General features: G+C 40.4%; 1 protein-coding gene across 8 annotated transcripts in view; it reads right to left on the bottom strand.

Annotated features, from left to right (window-relative positions):
* FREM1 (FRAS1 related extracellular matrix 1) overlaps positions 1 to 23719 on the bottom strand; it is a 201237-nt gene extending 177518 nt beyond the window's left edge. For 3 of the 8 annotated variants that reach the window (XM_082401541.1, XM_082401540.1, XM_082401544.1), the window contains exons 1-4: positions 23538 to 23710; positions 8099 to 8606; positions 3163 to 3257; positions 147 to 448 (exon numbers count right to left, since the gene is read on the bottom strand). In XM_082401541.1, the coding sequence (XP_082257667.1) occupies positions 147 to 448; positions 3163 to 3257; positions 8099 to 8338 (637 nt within the window). In that variant the 5' untranslated portion in view covers positions 8339 to 8606; positions 23538 to 23710. The other 5 variants (XM_082401545.1, XM_082401546.1, XM_082401547.1 and 2 more) reach the window with 4 other exon arrangements.
* Positions 23720 to 24510: the final 791 nt, after the last annotated feature.

Genomic DNA, 24510 nt, shown 5'->3' with positions numbered 1-24510 from the left:
CAAAGTCTGTACTCTTAACCACTAACTTACATTTTTCAACCAGCTACAAATTATATTAAGTAAAACTCTTTGTCATGGTAGAAGATGACCATTTACAGATCTGTCAGTTTTAGTAACATCCAGATAAGTATTAAAACATATCATACGAGACTCAGGGAAAAAACTGTGTGGCTGATCTCCACGAGGTTCTTCCGGCCGGGGCTCCACCAGAACCAGCTGGCCATGGGCTGGCAGCCGAGTTCCCACAGGGTCCAGCCTGACTGTACAATCCAGACTAGCCGTCCTCTCATAATCAAATCTGAGCAGGTTTTTATCAATGGCCCGGGACAAGCCATAGAATTCAGACACCTCCAGTACATTGTCACTCATACGGATGATGTTACAGTCTGGTTCCAGGAGATAGACCCGCAGGATAAAGGTTTCCGTGAAGGTGTCTGTCTCAGTCAATCTGTGGGCAGAACAGAGCAAAGGCAATGTTATTGGTGCCCAGGTACTTTTGATATTGTGTACTAACTTGGCCGGAAGCTTAAAGATTGGCTTTCACACAATCAGTGTATCAGGTAGAGCTTGGATTTTATTTTATACTCTACTCCCAACCTCTCTTCTTTTCCCTTCTTCTCCTTACCTTGGTGTCAACTCCTTTTTCTGTTACTTCCCTTTCCAATGACCCTTCTTTTAACACCTTCTCTCAAATCCATCATCGATGCTGGTATTTTAATGACTGCTATGAGCTCAGAGTCCCATCTCTAGCATGTGTGCAATTTAAGAGTATCCAGCATGTATAATTTATGGATTGACTTTTAATTCAGGAGTGAGGGGGTGAGGGCTTTCTGAAGCATCAAGGCCTTTTTGCTCTTCAGAAATGCCACTACATGAAGAGTCATTTACAGTCTAGTTGGGGTGCTCCGCTCAGCGCTTGGCATATAAAGTGTATTCAGTGATTGTTACCTCCATTTCCTTCATTCCCTTAACGACTATGTTTTCTGGATACTTACAAAGACTAGCAGATATGGGTTGCCATTCTTTACTGAAGGGAGAAAATTAATGGGTGATGGGTGTGTATCAATAATGCAGCTCCTAACTGATGTGCTTTCATGATGGCCCAGGCAGATACTAAACTCTTTATGAAGAGTATATCATTCAGTCTTCACAGGACTCTATCATAAGTGTTGTTAATCCCATTTTACAGATAAGGAAACTGAGGCACAGGGAGGTCAAGTAGCTTGCCTAAAGGGCTAGAGACGAGGTAAGAGGGTAATAAAATAAACCTGCTCTCTGATTTTCTGCCTCCACCTCCTCTGATCATTCTATTTTAAATCCTCAAGACCAGGGAAATTGACAGGTCCTCTAACTCTGCCCTTCATGTGTGCTCCTCTACCCTCCCCATCCCTTAGAAACTCAAGGAAGAAAGAAGTAGGAACAGCTAGAATTCATTAGCTTTTCCAGCCCTTCCCAGCAAGCTCTTTGAAGCTAATTTGTTTTTTAACTTTAAAGTCTTAGGAAAATCAAACAGCCTTGTATACTGATTGCATAGCTTCCTAAGGAATCCTTTGGTGCCATCGCATTTCCTGAGCACAGCATTTGGTTCACCCCTCTCCTTCGGCACTTGTCATTCTGAATCACAGTTAGCGACCCATCTTTTGCATGAGACCATGAGAACCAGTCTATGTCTCCTCATGTTTTTGTTTCCTATGTCTAGCATGGGCCTAACCTATAGTAGATGATCATAAGTGTTTATAGGATGATTCACTGTGCTACAAAACTCTAGACTCATATTAGTCTAGTACTTAAGGGAAATTCATGATGTCGTATTTTAGCCAAATACTCTTAAAAGCAACAAAAACCAAGTAAAAAACTATATAGGCCTACTCTACCTACACTGAATTCTCAGTTGCTTCTATGAAGTGAGCAATACCATAACCATGAGCTTATATATTTTTTAACATCTTTATTGGAGTATAATTGCTTTACAATGGTGTGTTAGTTTCTGCTCTATAACAAAGTGAATCAGCTATACGTATACATATATCCCCATATCCCCTCCCTCTTAAGTCTCCCTCCCACCCTCCCTATCCCACCCCTCTAGGTGGTCACAAAGCACCGAGCTGATCTCCCTGTGCTATGTAATTTTAAATTAACTTTTTATTTAGATATAATTCACATACCCTAAAATTTACCTTTTTAAAGTTTATAACTCAGTGGTTTCTAGTATATTCATAAGGTTATGCAACCATAAGGCTCCCTAATTCCAGAACATTTTTATGACCTCCCCCATAAAAATCCACACCCATGAGCATTCACTCCCCATTCACCCCTCCCTCAACAGCTGGCAACCGCTAATCCACTTTGTCTTTCTGGATTTGCCTTTTCTAGGCATATCATATAAATGAAATTATACAATATGTGACCTTTTGTGTCAGACTTCTTTCACTTAGCATAATGTTTTCAAGGTTCATCCTTATTGTAGCATGTATCAGTACTTCATTCCTTTTTATGGCTGAATAATATTCCATTGTATGGATATACCACATCATGTTTACACATGCATCAGTTAGATTGTTTCAACTTTTGGGCATTTATGAAACATGCTGCAGTAAACATTTGTGTATAAATTTTTGTGTAAACATATCTTTTATTTCTCTTATGTATATATGTATATTTAGGAGTAGAACTGCTGGGTCATATGGTCACTTTGTCTAACTCTGTAATTGATTTTTTGAACCTTTTTAAAATATAATATGTTGAAAAATAGAAGATATTGCACTTCTAATAAATAAGCAGTTGATAATCAAAAAGAATAATTTCATTTACTTTTGGAATATATTTTCCTCCTAATTTTCATTAAAAGTTTGTAGTTTATAATCTCCATTTTTTATCATAAGTGGGGAATTGAATGACCAGAGATACCTGTACAAGAACTCTAAAGGGAAACAGGAGAGGGCTAATAATTTGCCACAAAAATGCCCCAAGGAAGATGATATAAATAAAAGTAACTGGAAGGTTGCTACAATTCTTGCCTCACCCACACAGGTCTCCAGTTCCTACTGCGATTTACTAGTTTGAAATCTAGTAACTCCCATCATGATAATACCTATCCAAAGAAAAAGAAGTACACAGAGTGGTTATCTGCTAAGGAATGAACAATGCTCCTGTGCTGCTTACCTGTAAAGTCTAAGCTTCACTGTGTCTTCATCAAGAATTGGGCAACCGTTGTGAGTATACTTTACTTCATTGGGAAGGAAATGACAGTCAAAGACCTAGTTCACATGAAGAAATGGATACATATCTGTGAGAAAACTGGTACACTTTTCAATTTTTCCAGCAGTAAAGTACTGCCTGAAGAAATTATGGTCTCTTAGCATTGTGTGTGTGTGTATGTGTGTGTGTGTGTGTGTGTGTGTGTGTGTTTTAACCATCACCACCTCTACCCACCCCCATGCCTATGACCATCCGGCTTATATAGCTGTGTTTTGCTTTGAGAATATCTAAATTATGAAAATCCAAGCAGATCAGGCAGATAAATTAAGCAGTGATTATCTCTAAATAATTATTTTTTTCCAGTGTATAGTACATTTAAATATGGTTCCATTTTTCAAAGTGTTATTTACCAACACCATAGCAACTGAGTCAGAGAGGTCTACCTCTGTGTATGTAGAAACAGGCATGCATTACCCCACATACAAACACGCGGTATTAGCTCTGTATTTTTTAATTCTCCTTTTATTGCTTTCTTTTCCAAATAGTGTTTTTATATTTAAAAATGAAGCTACTTACTACAGACACTATTGTGGTCGATCAGAGCCAAACACAACCCACAGATGTTTTTCATTTACTTGCAGAAGACTGCTTTTATTAGTTATGTAATAGCAGAAATGACTGATGAGACAAATAACAATGTCAAGGCAATTTTCTCTATTCAAACAAAATTATAATTAACTGTATCCCCTCACTCAGAACTACTAAGGAAATTGCTAATTGTTATATTCTCAGAGTCATCGTTTTTAAAAGAAGAGTTTTCTCTTCCAATCACACCATGACCCTCATTGTGCCCGATCTGACTTGGTAGAGTTCTAAGAAATACCCTCGAGGTATTCACATATCATCATTGTTGAGTTCATGCTATTTAGCCTGTACCTTGTTACAGCCTCGAACATTTACAAACAACATAATCCTCCCTGAGAAGACTTTCTCACTAATACAAATGATCTTTTCCTACAGACATCTTTGGTTCCTCTTTTTAATTGACAACAACGAAGGAGATAAAGGAAAGACCTTTCCCATATCATTGACAAATAGTCACTGTAATAAAGAGACAATCTGCTTTGTTAAAAGAAACATCTGTTTTATGTTTCGTAATATGTTTTCCTTTTATAAAAGGTGACAACCATAATTTCATAAATTTACTAACTAAAACAAAGGAGAGCTAAATCCTTTTCTAATTACTGTCTAGCTTTGTTTTTTTTCCACTTCAACTGTTTTTCAATTACAATTTATAATTAAATTGTTACATTCCTAACTCATTACTCACTTTAATGACAGCAAACTGGTTCAAACTAGCAATATTTTCTTACTTCTGCACTTCCTATTCAAAAAAGCAAGCTCAGTGCTAAACGGGGTGCTTTTCCACCCAGGAAATTTCTTGCTTTGGGTCAGGTGTGAGAAGTACTGTGAGTGGGTAAGTCTTGTCCTAAAATATGAGGAAAACATATTGCCATCGACCTTCTCTAATTGACTATCTCGAGAAGGTTATCGAGACAGAAGGTACTCGTGTGCACCAAGTGAAATCCCTTTCCAAATATCCAATAGGAAAATGAACCTGTTGGTCCTAAGACAAACTTCAGTAATGGAATGAAAACACTGATTGAACAGATGTTAAACAAAACATTTTCTGTACAACTCACATGAAACGGTTCATTACACAGCAGGGTGTTGTTATTATAGTCATCTCGCTAGGAATGGGCCCAAATAAGCCTGCTTTCAACTTACTAGTAAGCTCTATTAAAGAGTAATGTTTAGGCTGTGTGTGTGTGTGTGTGTGTGTCTGTGTGTGTGTGTGTGTGTGTGTGTGTGTCTGTGTGTGCATAATTGGCTTGGCTATGCTTGACTGTGCTTAATTTCAAAAACTCCATAAGAAATAAATCCCTGGGGAGAACTGCATCAACCTGGATGTAGTACAGCTACATATTGCAAAAAAGCAGTTTTCACTTAGGAATTTTGTTTTTGTTGAAATTATCATAATGAAAAAATAGGAAGATCACCAGGTGGTTTGAGAAACAAAGTTTTACGGACATACAGATTTCATGATAATACACAGTTCTCATATTTGACCAAAAGGCAACGAAACTCCACATTTTAATGGACTTCTTTCCACAGAATAACTTTTAGCAGCTATATATCACATATTTACTATAGATGATATAAATCTGTTTGAGATGTCAGATATACCTCTGGATAGACATACACTAAACATTATCTTTTAATCAGCACATTAGGGGACCCTTTGGGGATGTTGGAGCCCTGCCCCTTTGCCTTGCAATGCAGACTTCCCTAAATCAGACAGATATGTTGTTTCTGTTCCACATTGTCTTTCTAGTAATAGATTTTTGCCAGAAAATCAGAGAAAGTTTGAAATGAGACAACTTAGAGATCTATCACAACACTTGACCCTTGTGACCAAATAAATGTTTTATCTAGTTCTAGTCACATGGGTCCCTTTTTGCCCTCCAGTGCCTCAGAGCTTGCCACATGGTGAAGACCATTAAAATATCATGGAAAATGATGATATTTTTCAGTACTCTCATAGAAAGTGCTATATGAAGCATTTTAGAAGTCATAAAGTTTAGAAGTCATAGGCTATTTGGGATGGGGAGAGGATATCCCCAGAGGCTGGTTTAAGTAACAGGAGATCCTCCCCAAAATGCTTTCTAAGGAGGGAGAATCTGGTGAATAATAGGCCTTTGGTTTTGCATGCTTGGGGCCAGAGCTTAATACAGCTGGACCATAGATTACCCCAGTGTGCTACAAGGAGGAACTTTTCCTCTCTTCTTACCTCACAAAATATATTCAGCCTTACTTCTAAATAAATGTTGAACACATTTTTTTAATATATTGATTGGAAGGGTTACCAAATTATCAGTTTGTCAGTCTTTAGAAGGCATCCACCTTTTTCCATATAGCCCTGGGTCTCTGCTCTATCAGGGATCCCAGACATCTAGGATTAGGGTCCTATTTTGCTGCTCCCCAAAACTCCAAGGATTTGCTTTTGACCCCAGTGCCTGTACTTAGGGCTCCACTGCCTGCGGCTGAGCCTATTCATGTCACCTACTCATCACATTTAGCGCATTGGGGCTCCAGACATGAGCTATCCCAGGCATCTCCTTTTTCCCTAACTTATAGGTGCCAATCAAACACACTTTCCAGCACAAGTTATGTTGGGAGAAAGTGGGGAGATGTTGCAATTACCACACAGATGGGAATACCAGGGTGACCTGGGGCCATGAGCACATCCTAACATTTTTTAGATGCCCATCTGAAGCTCACTGACTGACAAAAGAAAATCTCACAGGAAACTGGAGGGGGACATTCAGTCACAGTCACATGAGCCATACGCCCAATGTGAGAGCCTGCCACAGCATTCTGATGTGTTTCAGAATCAAACAATAACTGTAAGGGAAGTAAAGGAAATGTCTAGAGATGTCAATTTGAGCAAGCATCTATCTCAGTCTCTTTAGTTCATCTTTATGACATCTAATACCACTTTTGAAGAAGCCGAGGGAATATTTTTTTAGCCAAATAGAGAGGAAGAACATTAATGCTCACAGTTCAGCAAACAGAAATGCTGTATTTTGCTAGGAGCAGGAGCCACACCCAGCACTGAATATTCTTAAAACTGTTTGCCTTGAGAAGAAAGTTAAACCACAGTAGGAACAAGTAATAAGACCGGAAGCAATTTTCTATTGTGTATAGAGATAAGCTCTTTAAGCAAATGTATGATAATACAGACTTTCCTAAACCCAACGAATTAGAGGCTAACTCCACCCTACAAAAGGATTGAGCACAGAACACCCTTAAATGACAAGGTCTCCATGGTTGTGATTAAAGGGAAGAAAAATTTTATGAAGACATTTTTGAAGAACAATGAATATTTAAAATGAAGTGTCTTCATATCTCTTTTCCAGATCTCTTCCCTTACTCAAGGGAATGTTCAAGGGATGGTAATAGATAAAAATGTCTTCGCGTTTAACTTTTGCTATTCTGCAGTCACAAATGTGTCCTAAAGATGTCCTGAAACCCTGATATCTTATCCAAAGGCACTCTGGCCATGGGTGAGATAATTTTGGGGCAGGAATAGTCCCATAAAGGCTGACCATATCACACCACACAGGAGACTGCCCACTCCAACACGTTTTCATTCTCTCTCCCTCTCGTTTACTTCTCTCTCTCTCTCCCCCTAGCTCTGTTTTTTTCTCTCTCTCCCCTAAGATTCTCATAGAGTGGCGATGTACCTAAAATAAGAAATATGTGATTCCCTTATTATGCCTTTTCCTGGATGATTAGCTGTTTTATAAGGTCAAAGAGCTGGTAATATTTACACAAGTTTTTGTCAATAAGAGAGAATAAATTGGAAAGACTTGTCAGTTTGGTGCATTACTAATTTAAAAAATGCATCCATCCATATCTGTTCGAACCGGCCTTCCTCCAAAGGGGTTGACATAAATAGGAGTAACTCTTGTTGTTTTCAAGGCTGTAATCCACAGTCAGCCAAGAACATTCAAAAAACAGGTTTGACCAATCTCAAATCATTACCCTGTACACCTGAAACTAATGTTATATGTCATTATACCTCAAAAAAAATTTTTTTAACAGGTTTCACCTTGCATAGGAAAAACAGTGCAGTACTATGCCCGCTAACTGCAACTCCACCGTTTCAAATTTGAACATCTTACAACACTCACCTCCGGTAGCTTGACGGAAGAGCTTTATCTCTCTCTCTCTCTCTCTCTCTCTCTCTCTCTCTCTCCCCCCGCCCCCTCCCTAACATTCTCACACACTCTCATTCATACACACTAGTAAATAGTATATCTCGGATATGACCTACCTGTGGAGTGAGTTTCCCAACCCTCTGGGTTATTGGCTCATTCATCACAACTTCCACTTTGCAGGCATCTTTCTCTTTGGGGATGGCGAACTTCAGGTCATCCTGAGACAGGAAGGCGGAGCTGCCCTTCATCACCCTGACCCCTCGGTTAACACGGATGAAGGAGGGGCTGGCCCAGCCTGGGAGCAGCCTCAGCAGCAGCAGCAGGGCACTGAGCCCACGCCAGCTTAGACAGCTCATGCCGACAGGGGCCAACTCGTTTCCATCCACCAGTGCAATCCCTTCCACAAAGGAGGGCTGCTGTGCTTTCTCCGGGGGTGTCAGCTCATAGTCCAAGGGGCAGGGCAATGGGTCCCGACAATGTGCCCCAAGATCTTAACACGTCCCTTTCATTTCAAACTCAGACAAGGAGGTCTTTCAGGCAGTCCCAGAGCTTCTAATAAAACTCGCTGATCACTCCTGACAACGCCCGGCAAGATTAATGTGCGTCCCAAGTGCTTTTTTAATCCTGCAAATGGGACGAGGAGTTGGAGGAAAGTGAGAGAGAAACCAAAAGGTTTATGTGGCTTATTCAAAAGACCCCCACCGACAAAGGAATCTTTCAACCAGCCTGTAATTTCAGCTAAATTAAAAACAAATAAACTAACTTGACCTCCAGGGGCATCTGAAAGGCAATGCAGCCATTTCATTCCCCGGCGGTAACTCCTGCTTCCGGACTCAACGGGGTTCCCAACCGGGATGTCAGTTGTGTGGTCCGACAGGAGGCAGCCCGCCTCACGGCCAAGGGCAGCGTTTGCTCCTCTGCGTTCAGAGGAAGTTGCTGAACTCTTTGCTTTTGTTTTCTCACTTGATAAATGAGGACTGCAACCTCATTTGTACAAGCAAGAGAGCTGATAGAATTACTTGCCCACTGTTTGAAAACATGATTAGTTCTAAATCAGTACTACCCACTTAAAAAAAAAAAAAGGCTTAATAATTTGTCACATGGGCACAATTTTGACTTTGCTGGGCAATGAAGACACCTAAGAAACGCTTGAGTGGAAATTGGAGAAAAGATATTTTTTCTAAGTGAACATTTGGGGTTTTGTTTAGGTGTAACAAGGACTAGGAATCCAGTAACGTAGCTTCAACATACACAGCTAATGACACGGCAGATGTGCATGCATTTATACATCATCTACAATGCTAATTACATAGAAGGTATAGAATTTGCACAAGTGCAGTCTTTTTTTCTATTTTAACCACTTAGAATTTCATGATTATTTCCCTGTGTCCTGTAAGAACAGAAATGATTTTATCCAAATTGCAAGGTATTGAAATATATCTTTAATCCCAAGATACGATTAGGTGAACCAATCATATCCACGATTAGTTATCCATGATAAACCATAATGGTGGTTTATTATGCCCATTGGAAGGTCTTGCATTTTCATGATTTTAATGATTTCTGCACATGGATCCTGAAATGTTTGTCAGAAGGTGTAGACAAAAATGCCACTATTGCCCACCTCTAATATATTAAGGGAAGGCTCATTCTCTTGTCCCTGTTTGAAACCTTTCACATTTGAGACAGTGCGCGACATGTCACCTAACACCTGGGGGCGGGCGGGTGCACACTTCACAGAGCAGCCTGTTTTTTATGGTGTCGGTCCCCAAATAAAACTGTCCCGTCCTCCCACTGACCATGTTGCCCACACTCAGGCTGAATTAGGTTGGTTTGTTTGGGCAAGAATGCAAACCTGCTTGTTGAACTTTCACAACTGGTTTCCATTCACCTTTGGCATCTAAGATCATTCAAAAAAGCAGTGCTTTCACAAAGAAGAGAAGCAACAGGGCGAGTAGGCATCACCCAAAACTGAGAGATAAGAGAAAAAACTTGGCTTTCTGAGATTTTAAATGAATTAAATTAACCCATAAAGGCTGCAAGGACTCTATACTCTCAGGCATTCTTCTCATCTCCCTTCTTCTCCTTTGCTGCTTCTTCCTAGAATCCCTGACTTTTTCATGTTGGGGAGCCTAGGGTCCAGTCCTGGGACCTGTTTTTTGTCTACCTTCGCTCCCTAGCGACCTCGTTCTTCCTTTTTTTTCATGGATTTATCTTTATGCTTCTTTCCCTCTTGTTACCCAGATTGAGGAGGCTGCCTGAACATAAAAAAGAGAGCCACAACTCAGGCTAGCAGAGCTGTGAGCCAGAAGGAGCCCGCGTGTTTGAGACATTTGCAGAGTGAAGTCACCACACCAGCCCACTCTGCCAGAATTTTACATGGCAGAGAATGTAAACTTCTTTCCTGTTTAACCTACTGCTAAACAGGAAAGACGGCATTTTTGTCTACACTTTCTGACAAATATTTCAGTATCCATGTGCAGAAATCATTAAAATCATGAAAATGCAAGACCTTCCAATGGGCATAATAAACCAGCGTAACTTTACACTGTTAATAACCACCTTATTCTTCAAGATTTTCTGTTAATTTTGTTTAGTCACAAATCAGGTAAATATTTTAACTTCTTTCCTACAGCATATGGGGAAATAGCTCATTCTCTAATTATAGCATAGTAAGTCCTTAATGAGCAGATAAGGTCAAAGACCAAGATTCTAATGTTCATCTACCAGGAAGAGACAAGAGAGAAAGAAAAGGAAATCTATTTCTGTGGCTCCCCGTGCCACAGTGATATGGGAAGGGAAGACCTGAATCTGAAGATCTGGATTCTAACCCTGGTTTTTCTGAACATCTGTTTCCTCTTTCAAAAATGGGGCCATCCGTCTTGCCTGTTCCAGTTCCCCTGTGAGGCCAGATGAAACAGTCCATGTGGAAATATTTTCTTAATTACAAAGCCCCGTATAAATGTAATGTTATTATTACAAAATATGTCAAAGGAATAAGGGAGTAAAGCCTGTCTAGAGAAAAACAGAATGGCAGGACCTGGTCCTGGATGAAGGGGGCAGAATTAGGTTCAGTAAAAGTCAAATAAAGTGTGTTTTAATGACATTCAAAATTTCTCTTTTTCTTCCTCACAGTCTTAAAACAGGAGGTCGAAGTAAGAAACTGAATGCTAATATTTCAGAAACAACCTGAAGCAACACTGCTGGGAGGTAAAGAGTGCAAGAGTAACAATTTCTAAGCTCAAAATCAAACAAAACTCAGCCTTCCATCAACTGGGCTACCAAATTAGGTGCCATAAAGATCAGAAAGTGTATGCTTTATTTGTGTTTTATTTACATTCTAATTTTGTGCTTGCATTTTTCTCTTGGGGTTAGGAAATGCCAAGTATGGAATATTTCCATGGAAAATATTACTCTGATTTTTCATTTGAAGAAGGTGGCAGTGGAGGAGAAAGAGAAAAGGATTTGGATGAACAGAGAGGGAAAAGGCAAAACAAAAATACAAAACCCACACAGAACAATAGCAATGGAAATCAGGATTCTAAGTCAAACAAGATTTCAGATGATGATGGATTTTTTATCTCCACTAAAGAAGATGACAGAATTGTCTTGTTTCTGGTACAAAATTACAATGTCCAGAGGCAGCCAACATTTACTTGACAACACCCTAGTGGGAAACCTAACACATCTTGAGAACTCTGTTTGCTTAATCCCAACATAGGGCCAAGTCAGATCCTCGGAATCCAGCTGTCTGTAGCTTGCTCTCATCACTGATGTGGGCAGCCAGAGCGTCAGCAGAATCAGGGAGAGCTTTGGAAGGGGAAGTAGAAAGGTGGCCAGATTCTACAAGGGAGCTTGTAAACCAACTGCCTTTTAGCCACATGGGACTTAATTTGATGCTGCAATAGAAACATATCCTGTCTGCTTGCTTGTGTGATTCAGCTGCTTCTCAGCATTTCACAATCCTCGCGTCATCCTGCAAATCAGTTATGCTCTTACAGGCCATTTCCCACCCTTGCCTTTTTTCTTCATGTGGAAATCATGTATTCAAAGGACATCTCTACAAGCCAACAAAAATGTGAAAAGATGTTTTGGAAAGTGGAAAACCATCCTGCTCTGAGTTCTTCCTTATAAAACTTCAAAAAGTTTTCTTTCTTAGTAAATTTCTTTCTTTCTTAGTAAATTCCTGAACAGAAGAAAATGATTCAGTAACATTTCATCTGGTAGAGCTGAGCTGGTTTTTATTTCATAATTACACGTTCAGTTTAACCACAGGAGGATGTATTCTTCATGCTGATATAAACATGGTACTCCTGTCATTTATCTTAGGTAATCTGTGCACAACAGGAAAAGCAGGACCCCAGCTGTCCTCCCAGGCTCTTTCTGCAATGGAACTTCTTGATGGTCAATGTTAATGATGTGCCCTGAAGAGAATCATATTTACTATTGTTCCTCTGTGGAATTTTAAAATGGAAGCTACATGACACAAGAGAAGCACCTTCCCCATCCTGCGCCCAGCACAGTTATCAAGATATCAATAATCAGACTTCCCTGGTGGCGCAGTGGTTAAGAATCCACCCGCCAATGCAGGAGACACAGGTTCAAGCCCTGGTCCGGGAAGACCCCACATGCCGCGGAGCAACTAAGCCTTTGCACCACAACTACTGAAGCCCACGTGCCTAGAGCCCGCGAGCCACAACTACTGAAGCTCGCACACCTAAAGCCCGTGCTCTGCAACAAGAGAAGCCACCGCAATGAGAAGCCCGCGCACCGCAGCAAGAGTAGAGCCCCGCTCGCAACTAGAGAAAGCCCACGCATAGCAACAAAGACCCAATGCAGCCAAAAATAAATTAATTAATTAATTTAAAAAAACAAAAGATATCAATAATCTATCATAGCCTTTTGCTGGCTTGCTTTGCTATTTGCAGAACTCCTACTGGTCTGATACTCTTCTCAGCACTCCAGGTAGTTATTACCAATCAACTAAAGATGACGTAAACAACGGAACATGTTATCTTCCCTGTGCTTGAAGCTATTACCTCATGACTCACAGCTTCAGATCCTACAAGTACCCTATAGTCTTTAAGAAAGAAAATAAACTAATAGAGAAGTGGCATTTTGAGTAAAAAAATAGCCAACTCAGGATCAACCCATTCCCACCCACGCAAACATAGAGAGATTTTGATATCCTTGACTAGACTGGTAAGAAAGCCAGTGAAGATTTTCTGACTTGTATTCTACATTAAAATCTTTAAAATACCAGTCAGAAGAAACATAGAAGCCACCATGGGATTACTTATAATGAATTTTTTAAATCATCATGATTTTCACTCAAATTGATTTCCAAAATAATTCATATGAATCAAATGTAAAAGTTTCAAGCATAAACTCATAACTGAATATAATTATCCATAGAATAACTGAAATGATTCTGAATCATATGTGACATAAATTGATTCACCCAAGAGCAATGAACTGGAAATCAGGAGAACTGTCCCCCAAGGGAACAACTAACTGTCTAAACTCAGAGAAAGTGGTTCTCTTCTTTGTGTAGTAGTTGAGGAAATTAAGACTTAGATTTTACCAAGGACTTCAGATCCACTGCCTCCTCTGACTTTCCTTCCCTGAGAGAGACAGAGAAGTCTAATTGCACCTTGTTATAAGCAACAAGGAGTCAGTCTAAGGCTGGCCCAAGGTCACAGCCGGAGGCAGCAGAGCCTGGGAGAAGCAGGTCTCTGGCACCCTGGGGAAGGGCTCTGTCCTCCTCTGTGCCGACAGTCTCACTGCAAAAGCAGCCCTGGGAGAGGGCAAATACAAAGCAGGTTCTTCTCTTTCAAGAAGCTCATCACCTCTTATGGAGCTTTAATTGTTCAATGCCCCCCCACAGGGGTGGAGAATCCGTGGCGATCTTACCCAACGCAGGATTTCCGGAGTGAATTCTCTCTGGTAGGGAGAATAGAATCGTGGAGAAGAAAAAAATAGCTTGCGACTTCTAAGATTGATTTTCCTTAACAATTTATAGTACAGTTGTTCCTCAGTATCCACAGGGGTTGGTTCCAGTAACCCCCCAACCCTCCACAGATACCAAACGCCACGATGATGCTCAAGTCCTTTATATAAAGTGGCGAAGTGTTTACGTATAACCTATGAACATCTTCCCACACACTTTAAATCATCTCGAGATTACTTATAATACCTAATACAATGTAAATGCTATGTAACTAGTTGTAAATACAATGTAAATTCTGTGTAAATAGTTGCCAGGCAAATTCAAGTTTTGCTTTTTGGAACTTTCTGGAATTTTTTTTTCAAATATTTTCAATCCATAGTTGGCTGAATCCACGGATGTAGAATGCACAGATATGGAAGGCTGACTGTATCTTCCTTTTCTCATTTTTTGTCTACTAGTACTTTTTACTTACTGTATACAGGTACTGGACTATATTCTTTATATATTTGTTTTCATTTATTTCTCACAACAAACCTATAAAGCCGTTTCTATTATTATTCTGATTTTATAAACAGTGACTTAAGGAAGTGACATCATAATCATAATAAAAAACGAACATTTATTAAGTGCTTACTATGGATTAGGTGTTGTTCAAAGGACTTTACATACATTATCTTGTTTAATTCCTATAATGGTTTTAGGAATTAGACAGTGATTTTACAGATTTGGAAAATGAGGTACAAAGAGGTTTATGTTACTTGCCTCAAGTCATCAGCTTGACTCCAGAGTCTTATAACCCATATTTGCCGACCCCAGGACCTGTGCACTTAACTGCTATATTATACCACTTTGCATTACAACAAAATCATATACTCTTTGCAATTCATTCACTATCCCTGGAGTCTTTTTCCTACAGTATGCAAACCCTTAACAACTTCCTTTATGGTCCCAGACAGCAACTGATGGCTGTTGCAGGAGTTAAAATTTCATTGGAGGCGGTCTTCCCTAGTGGCTCAGTGGTTAAGAATCCACCTGCCAATGCAGGGGACATGGGTTCGATCCCTGGTCTGGGAAGATCCCACATGCTGTGGAGCAACAAAGCCCGTGAGCCACAAATACTGAGCCTACTCTCTAGAGCCCACAAGCCACAACTACTGAACCCACGTGCCACAACTACTGAAGCCCACGTGCCTAGAGCCCATGCTCCACAGCAAGAGAAGCCACAATGAGAAGCTCACACACCGCAGCAAGAGTAGTCCCCGCTCGCCGCAACTACAGAAAACCTGCACACAGCAACAAAGACCCAATGCAGCCAAAAATACATAAATAAAATAAATTATTAAAAAAAAATATTTCAGTGGAGGCAATGTTCTCTCAAGGAAGTAGCTGTTACTTTAAGAACATATAATTAATGCAGATACCTTGCCTACCAGCATCTGAGTGTTCCAACTCCTTACACTACAAGCACTGTTTAAAGGCCTCAAGGCAAACAGGCCACTTCAAAATTCCAGTCTATTAAATTAATAAAATACATGTTGATTTTGTTTATAACATTCTGCTTCCTTCACTCTGCAACTTTTTCTAAAATGTAATCTAAATCACAGATGTGTGGTTTACGAGAAAACTCAGAAATCAACTAGTCCATATCCTTCATCTATTTACCTGTTTTTTCTGAAAATAACTTCCTTTTATGTGTATAAAAGAAATGCATGCTCATTAACTAAAGGATAAAAATATAAAAACATAAAGAAAAGGAAAAAATAACACTTTCCCGACACCCAAAGAAAATGCCCTTCGGTTTTCATAAGTATGTATATGTATCTACAGTTTTTAAACTTAATTAGAACCACACTACAAAAAGAGTAGTGTACCATTCTTTTCCAGTTACATAACATTCTATTCTAACCATTTTCCGTATTATTAAACATTCCTTGTGATCTTACTTTTCATCTGTGCACTACATGCTCTACATGGATTTCTAGACTCATTCCATTGTTGTGCTGAACTAGTTACTATGTCAATAGATTGTGATGAAAAATCCTTCATTAAATTAGCTTATTTTTCTCATTATTTCCTTTTGATAGTCTTTTGGAAGTGGAATCATAAGATCAAAGGGTATAAAACTTATTTTGAGGCTCTTGATATGCATGCTACTTGGAAAGATGGTACTAGTTTACACCTTAATTTTCACTCTGTGGAGAGAAAGTGTCCCTCAGGCTGTACCATCAAGGGCAAGATTGCAAAGATGAATCTTTGACTACCACACAAACTCATTAGAAGGTCTCATTTCCTAGATTTTTCAACACTTCAATGTCTATCTGGCTGATAAAGGCCACATTTTGCAAACTGTGTTTTTCAAAATGCACATGTTGGAGACATTAAAAAGTTTTCCACATAAGTCTTCTATATCCAAATATATGTGAAGCACAGAATGCCAAAATCTTTTAAACATTTACAATGTAATATGAGCTTACTAAAGGCTCTAAGAATTCCTGCAGAAAGAAACCTTTAAGCCCAAAGTTTGCAAACTTATAGAAAACCATTTTTTTAAATAAAGAACCCAGAAAGTTCAAAGGTAGTCCTGCTTGAGGAAGTTTCTCTGTCACCTCATCCTGAAGCCAAGCTCTAAATCCAGAGTGCACTATAAACTGATTTTTTTTTTCACATCTATAAAGCAGAAACTAAACTGATTTTTAAATGTGGGTTTATGTGGCTACAAGTTTTATTCTATTTTCTTTTGCTGCAGTAATGTCTAGAGAATTTGGAAGATCAGCTAACTAACGCCAGGAGGAGGCCTTGATGTGCTGGTATGGTGTTATAGGCTGAATTTTGTTCCCCCAAAATTCATATATTGAATTCCTAACCCCCAGTACCTCAGAATGTGACTATATTTAGAGATAGAGTCTGTAAGGAGGAAAATTAAAATTAAAATGAGGTCATTAGGGTGGGCACATCTAAGCACATTGTTATTGTGACTATTAACTACTAATCCTCATCAAATATTTTCTTTTCCCCTTTCCCATTATATACCTCGTCTTGACCAACTATCCTATCTCCTTAAAACGCTCTCTCTACCCACTCCTTCACCAGCCTTGTATTTCCTAAAAGGACCCTTGATTTTGATTGCCACCAGTCCACTGAAATAGCTGTCTCAAAGGCTGCCAGTGACCTCCTAATTGTTACAGCAAATTGAACTTTTCTCCAACAATCCTCTCTGATCTCTATAGCGCCCAACAATGCGCTACACCCACACTTTCTGCACAATTTCTTCTCTCCTAGTTTATGGACTCAGTATACTCCCCACTTCTCCTTCTACCTCACCAATGCCTCTTTCTCTTTTATCTCCTCTTCCTTTTCTTTCCACCCTGTTTTCTCCTCTCTTGGTCACATTGTATCATTGAAAATACCATATTTTTAAAAAATCTGACGTCAACTGGCTTCTCACTACATATCCACTCCCATGGTCTTTGGCCATCACCTCTAGGCTTATGTAGCCCCAACCACAGCCCTCCCTCTCCCGTAACCTCAGTTACACATTCACGGTGACCTGCTTGACACTTCACACCTGTAAGCCCCTGCTCATGTCTGCCCCCTGCCTGGAATGTCTTTGCTTCCATCCTTATTAAAATCTTTCTCACATATCAATGCCTTGTGAAATGCCTCCTCCAAGATGCCCTAAGACCTGATCATTCCATTTGGTTTCTGCTATTGCAGAAAAGTCACATTTTACTTAAACCCATCATGGGGCATTTATCATATCCTACATGATGGTGTGACTATGTGTTTTGAAGGCAGGAGGACAGACCTATCTGTTGCATGTGATACGCATTCAACACATGTATCAATAAATGAAATCAGCAATGATGGTTGAACTGTGCTTTTAGCATTCTTGTCAAAACAAGACTATCAACACACATTAACATCTTTGAGCTCTTCTCATTTATACCTGGACATTTCTGTGAGTAACATCTTGAGTGGTGCCCATAGCTCCATTTTTGGCTCCTTCTGGTTAAACAATTTTCCAAATTCCTAAACAAAGATATAGAAACAAGCTTATCTAATTCACAGACAGCAAAAATCCAGGAAGGTTAACTGTTACCACTGAGGGCATAATCAAGATCGACGTCCTGGATAATGGAGGTTGGAATGATGGGCTGAAGCCAGCAAATTCACTTTCAACAAGCACAAACATATAAATTTACATTCCAAAAAATCAATTGCAAATGTATGGGAAAGAGAAGATTTACTTGGGCAGTAATTTATGAAAAACAAAAATTGTCTTCAAACACCTGCAGGAGGAGTGACTTTATCCTGTGGTTCCCGTGTGCAGAAACAGGGAGGATGGGTGAATCTCAGCATCCCCTCAGAAAGAACTTTCCTTCAGAGCTGTCCAGTAATGGCGAGGGCTGCGGTATAGACACAGGAAGGGGTCTTTGTCTCAGGGAGGGAGTGTGGATTAGGTGCTTTCTGGGGTCCCTTTTAACTGTGAGACTGGATTTCCCTGTGTGCTTGTCCCCTGCCACCTCTCCAGCCTCTTCTCACACGACTCTCCTCCTTGCCACGGACAAGCTAGTCACTCAGGTCTTCGTTCCTTCCTTAAACTCGTGGCACCGCCCATTCTAGGCCTTTACATGTTTCATCCATGTTGTACCATCTGCCATGAATGCCCTTTTCCCCTTTCCCACCTACCACTCCATTTGGCTAAATTCTACCCATCCTTCAGGTCTCAACCTCCCAGACCAGTTTTAACTGCTTGCGTAGAATCCTGCAATACCCCTTACCACATGTTGCACACCTACAGGCATTTAAATGTTTATTTGCAGTCATTTATACATGTCTGCCTTTAACCTTAGTCTGTAAGCTTCTTGAAGATGACAACCATGATTGTTCTGCTCACTCAAACATCTCCAGTCCTGGTCACAGGGTTTGGCACAGAGAAGATCAATACATATCAGTTGAGAGACTGACTTACCCCAATGCAAACTTTGGACTTAAAAGAAAAACTGATAGAAGAGTGAGAGACAGAGAGAGACAGAGACAGAGAAGGAGAGCAAGCGCTCACGCCACATGCTTGAATGGCTGTTTCTTTCCACTTGGTGATAGCTCGTAGGCTGACCATGGGGCAATTGCAGAGTTTCAAAATCTCAAACAAATACTTTCCCCTGAGGTTAGGCCGCTTGCTACAGGGGAGAAAAATCCCAAGAGAAACAAAATGATTCTTCTCCTCAGATATTTATGTGAAATGTCTATACAAGTCTCCAGTTCTGAAGGGTCAGGAAGAAAAGGACAGAATGATATTCACATTGCCTTTGTTTTCTCCTTAACGAATCCCTTTGGTAGTGTGTGAGCTCATGGATTTGTTTCATGCTTCTTCTTAATCTGGAAGAAGGAATCAAGGAGAACGAGGCTGCTGCCCAGAGTTATAGGCCGAGGAAGTGGTGGATGGAGACCTATCCTGCCCAGCCCATGAGGTCTGGAAGAAAGCTCTATTTCCCATTTCCCTTTTCTTTTCACCTATAAATTGCCGGGCTCGCCACATGTTTGATTCTTTCCAGCCTTCACACCTGTTAGTCCTCTCCTAAAGAAGAAATATTTATTGAGAACTTATCATATGTCATGCATCATACTGGGTGCTTTCCAAATGTCTTTTAGCCCTTCCAAACACCTGGTGAGGTAAGTATAAATGTATTTGTTTTACTCCCAAGGAAACTAGTAAGTAATTTGGCCAACATCACAGAACCAAAGAACATCACAGTCTAGGGTTGGAATCCAGTTGAAATTTATTCAAAGGCCATTCTTTTTTCCTACTACACCACCCTCTGATTCCATATTTGGTAGGGCTCTCCTATCAACACTACCTTTTGGTTTCAAAACAATCACTAATGCCTATTTGACAAACTATTTCATCCTACCATGTTATAACAGAAGAGAAGATTTATATAGAACAGAACTAAAGCACTGCTCTTCTGTTTTTGCTGTGTTGTTTTTACGAGAAGAATCACTTTCACAGGCAAAAAAAAAAAAGGAAATCTAGGCAATGAACAGGATTTGATAGGAAACAACAACTTTTAAACATTTGGATGAATCCTCATCTGGGAATTCTGATCCTTTCTGAAATTATCCTAACTACTTAATGATTTTGGCTTATATCAATAATTTATAAGAATTATATCAATAATTATCAATAATTTATTAAGAATTTTTGTGCTAACAAGAAATGTAGACTTTGGAATGAAAATACCATGGCATTGAGTGTGACCTCATGAGGCAAAGCCCTGGTTTATTTATTGTAAGAGAAGGATTCAGGGAGCATCTATAAGGACTGAGCAGCTGATAACACTTGATAGGATGCAGAGATGGGATCCCAGGGAAGTAGACTGCGCCAATGGAAGGACTTGGAGCTTAGTGAGTCCTGGAGTGTTACCTGCCCCCGTCTCTAAGGAAGCCAGATAGGAAGGTTTCAAGGATAAAGTTGAGAGTGAAGAGTGACAAACAATCTTAGCAGCCTTTGATGATGCACCAAAGGAGTATTTTGACACCGTATCAGCAACTCCGGAAATAGGGAGGGGTAAAAGGGAAACCAAAGTCTATTTTGCCATCTCCATTAAGCTTACCAATGAGAAGCCAAGAACGTTTTGTCAAAAATATCCTAACTTTGCAAGATCCCTGTACTCTGTCCTCCAGTGAGCACTTTCCCATCCAAACACAGTATCTTCAGACAGCTGGAGGCTATGTTTGTCAGAAAAACACATAGATCACAGCTATATTTTGATATTCTTATCTTGATGGCCAAGTTTTAGAACCCTTTGAAATGTTGCCCCAGTCACTGCAGTAAGAGAAACTCTAGTACAGACAAAAGGCAAGATTTCATTAGGGAGTTGTTGTTTTTTTTTTTCTCCAGCCCCTCAAAGGTCTCTGTTTGAGCCTCTCACCTAGTTGCACAAAAGCTATTAAATCACTTGAATGGAAGGGTCAGGGAGCAAGCTGTGCAAGTATGGAAGCCAGCAAGCCCTGTTCAGACCACCCAGCTCTCCAAAGGGGGAGCAACACCAGATTCAGACAAGATAAGAGGCTGCCACCCCACGTAACCTGGCCCAGGGAAACAGCCTTCCGAGAGAGTTACAGGATCCCATTGTGTGGAATGACTGTGTGCTCTGAAAGGTGGCATTTGTCTAACTCACTAGATCAGTGGTCTTGGTTCTTTGTGAGAGAAAAACAACTTAAAGCGTATTTTAAAAAAATTTTAAGAAAAGCTGTAAGCCAAATCTTTGGGCCTGCTGTCAAAGCAAACAGTGAAACTGAGCTATATCCATCAGTGTCAGAATGTCAGAGATAGAAAGATATCAAAACTCACTGAATTCAACCCTTTTGTTATATTAACAGAGGAAGAGAAGGTTAGCAAGAATAGGTGATTCATCCAAGATTGGTTGACAACACCTAAGATGTGAAACACCAGGAAGACAAAGAGTCTATCCATATTATACACACTGATCTTTCTAAGTCCTTGGCACTAGCACAGAGCCTGCCATGTATCAGGCACCTACAAATATTTGGAATGAGGAGAGGGAAAAAAAGGAAGGGGCGCTGATGACCACATCCTATTTTCTTTTTACTATAAATATACAAGCCATTCAATGTCATTGGGGATGGGGATGGAAGCTGAGTTCCTACTTTGATATGCTGTCAAATGAGGACCTCAACATGATGGAGGTATCATTTCCTATTTCTCCCGATCCTTGTGGGTTGGTCCAATCAAAACAAATTTCTAGGAATTAAACTGCTCCTGAACAGTCCCCAGAAATAATCCAGCTCAGTTCAGCCCAACTCAGCCCCAGGAGCACAGTATCCCCTGCGAGTTGATAAAGAATTAAGAATATCCTTGGGTTTAAAGTTTCCAAGACAAACATAGCTTATCCATGCGGAGTAGGTCAGACCACATAGCCACATGGAATTGGGGTACCTTTCCCTGACTCCCTTTCTCACTCATGGGAATGGAGAGGTAGGATGGAAAGGGGGAGCAAAGGAAAAAAAAAAAAGATGAGTTTGGTGGGAGAGCTGGTTAAAAGTTCTGGTTTGCTGGCCAAGCGTGCCAAACCATGCTTCACATAACTTAAGTTCAACATCAGCTCAAACTCAAGTTTATTATTTAGGTATGAGGTTTAACATTAACCAAGGACGTAACAAGAATTTAATTGCCAAGGACGATGTAGAGCACTGCTCATCCAAGTGTGATCGCGCCTGCATCAGAATCACCTGGGTAAATTCTTGGCTCCACCCCAAGTCTAAACTCTTCTCGGGGTGTGGCCTAAGCACCTGCCTTACACCAAGCACCCAAGTGGTTCTTAGGTACACTGGGTTATGAGGATCTCTGATGGAGAGAAAGAGGAAAAGTAGTTAACATTTTCTTAGTGTTATGCTGAAGGCACTTGTATCAAACGAAGGCAGGGGACTAAGAAGCAAATCTTCAAGCTTTAACCGGAGCAGGGTATGGTGGTATCAGTTTTGCAGAGCAGAAACCTGAAAAGCATTTGGATCTCTAGCTCTGGTCTTTGAAACAGTCCTGAAAAGGTTAATCTCTCCAGCAAGATTCCCAGGCCATAAACTCCATCCAGCCCGCGGAAATGTTCTTCTGAAGCTTTATAATTCACACCACACAACAAGACTGCGCACAATAATTAAAAAAAAAAAAAAAATACAAAAACAGAAACAAAAATTAAATGCCTTGAAAATTATTTTGGGGATCCAGATGACAACTAAAAGAAACTGACAACTATTTACTACAGCACCAAAGTCTCTGGACCAAATCCGAGGAATGAGAAGAAACAGCTTAAAAATCAGTCAGAAACTTCAGAACAATACGATTTCGTTACCTCTCCACCACCGGCTCTCATCCCCATAAAAACAGAAACCATGCTTTAAAAAATATGTATCCAAATATAACTAAACTAAAGCAAAGGTATCCAAAAATCACCTCCTCCAAATTTCTATATCTTTATACCATGAGAATATTATCTATTTTGTTAATTTTGGCATCTTTTCTTTTTGCCATTTCATTTAGCTGAAAAGAAATATTCTGATTTGAGGGGGGACAATTACAGAATGTAAAAATGTTTATTTCACTGGTGAGTGCTGCTGGGGATGGATTCAGAAGAGAGTTATACATTTGTGTTACATAATAAAGAGCCTCCCACTTGGGGCATATGGCTTTTTAACACCGCAATTTGCCACCTTGGGAGTTTACATGAGAATTAAACTTTTGCAAGCAGACTCGAGTGAAGCTACCACACAGATAACCTCTGGGGCATTCTAGCAGAACATTCACAGTCAAGATGAGAGGAAATACATAAAGCAGATACTTACAGGTAGTGGTTTTCCTTGCCAAGCCAAAGAGCTAGAAACCATTGGCGCAGGCAGGCAGGATAAGAGTTACTGACCCGGTAATCTCTGGTTTAAAGGGCTTTGAGAGGAAGGGGGAGGAAAAACAGCCCAGGGAGGGAAACAGAGCTGAAATTCCAGTCTTTCAGGTCAGCTGAGTTTTAGCTTTCTTTGTACTAAAAATCCATTAACCCACCCAACAAGAAAATAGAAAACTGAAGGTCACATACACACTCCACTGTCTTTGCTGGTCTTCTCCGGGGCTGCAGCTTCTGCGGCTTTGAAAACTTCCCGATTGCCAAGCTCAGGGCTCCCTGGGAGAAGGGCATGATCAAGGGTGCCTGCAACTGCCTGCAGGGAGCCCGACCTCCCTGGCAGAGAGCCAAGCTCTCCAGTCCCTTCTGCTGGCTGGGTCCGCAGGGACAAAACTGAGCTTTCGTTAATAAGGTTGGTTGCGTCTCTTCCTAGTCTCTCCCCCGCTTCCTTTCTCACTATTAGTTCTGTACTAACTGCTCCGCCACTGGCTGAGCTGAAGCTGCCTCTCCCGCCCTCAGTGCACAGGCACACGCGCTCACAGACACACACATGGGCACACACCCACACCCCATACACACAATCACCCAAACACACCACACACAGGCATCCACACGCGTGCACGCACACACACCCACATACAAATGAGTTCACAGGCATGCACACACGTGCGCACACCCTCACACCCATGTGCGTGCAAACACACATACACGTAGGTGCACACACACATTGCTCATATCCACCCACACTCATACCCACACAAGTTTTTTTCCAGAAACTTCAAACTCTTCCTGAACCTTTCTTGGAACAAATTCCCATCCTGAAAGATTTTTATTCAAATTCAGACAAGATGTCCAGCATTCAGAAGGGAGGAGAGAGGAGACCTGGCCCCTCTGAACTTTGGTCACAGCCTTTAAAGGAAAAGAGGAGATTCTAGGGGGCTGTTTTTAAGTACCACCTTAGTTCTTCAGTTTATAAGGCTTTTAATGTGTCTGGTTCTTTTTTAAAAATCCAGAAAAACTCTATTAATCTCATCTCATTTGCATATAGTTTATGACCCCACTGATTCAGCTCTATCACAGGTCAAGACATGTCCTCTCAGCAGAGATTCATTCAGTTAAACTGGGCAGGATTCCGTGGGTGGGTGAAAGTTTTGTTCCTTAACAACTG

This window comes from Balaenoptera borealis, assembly GCF_965194805.1.
Source record: "Balaenoptera borealis genome assembly, chromosome: 8".
Classification (NCBI taxonomy): Eukaryota; Metazoa; Chordata; class Mammalia; order Artiodactyla; family Balaenopteridae; genus Balaenoptera; species Balaenoptera borealis.
Note: the sequence above shows the minus strand (reverse complement) of the source record. Positions and strands in the feature narration are given on the sequence as shown.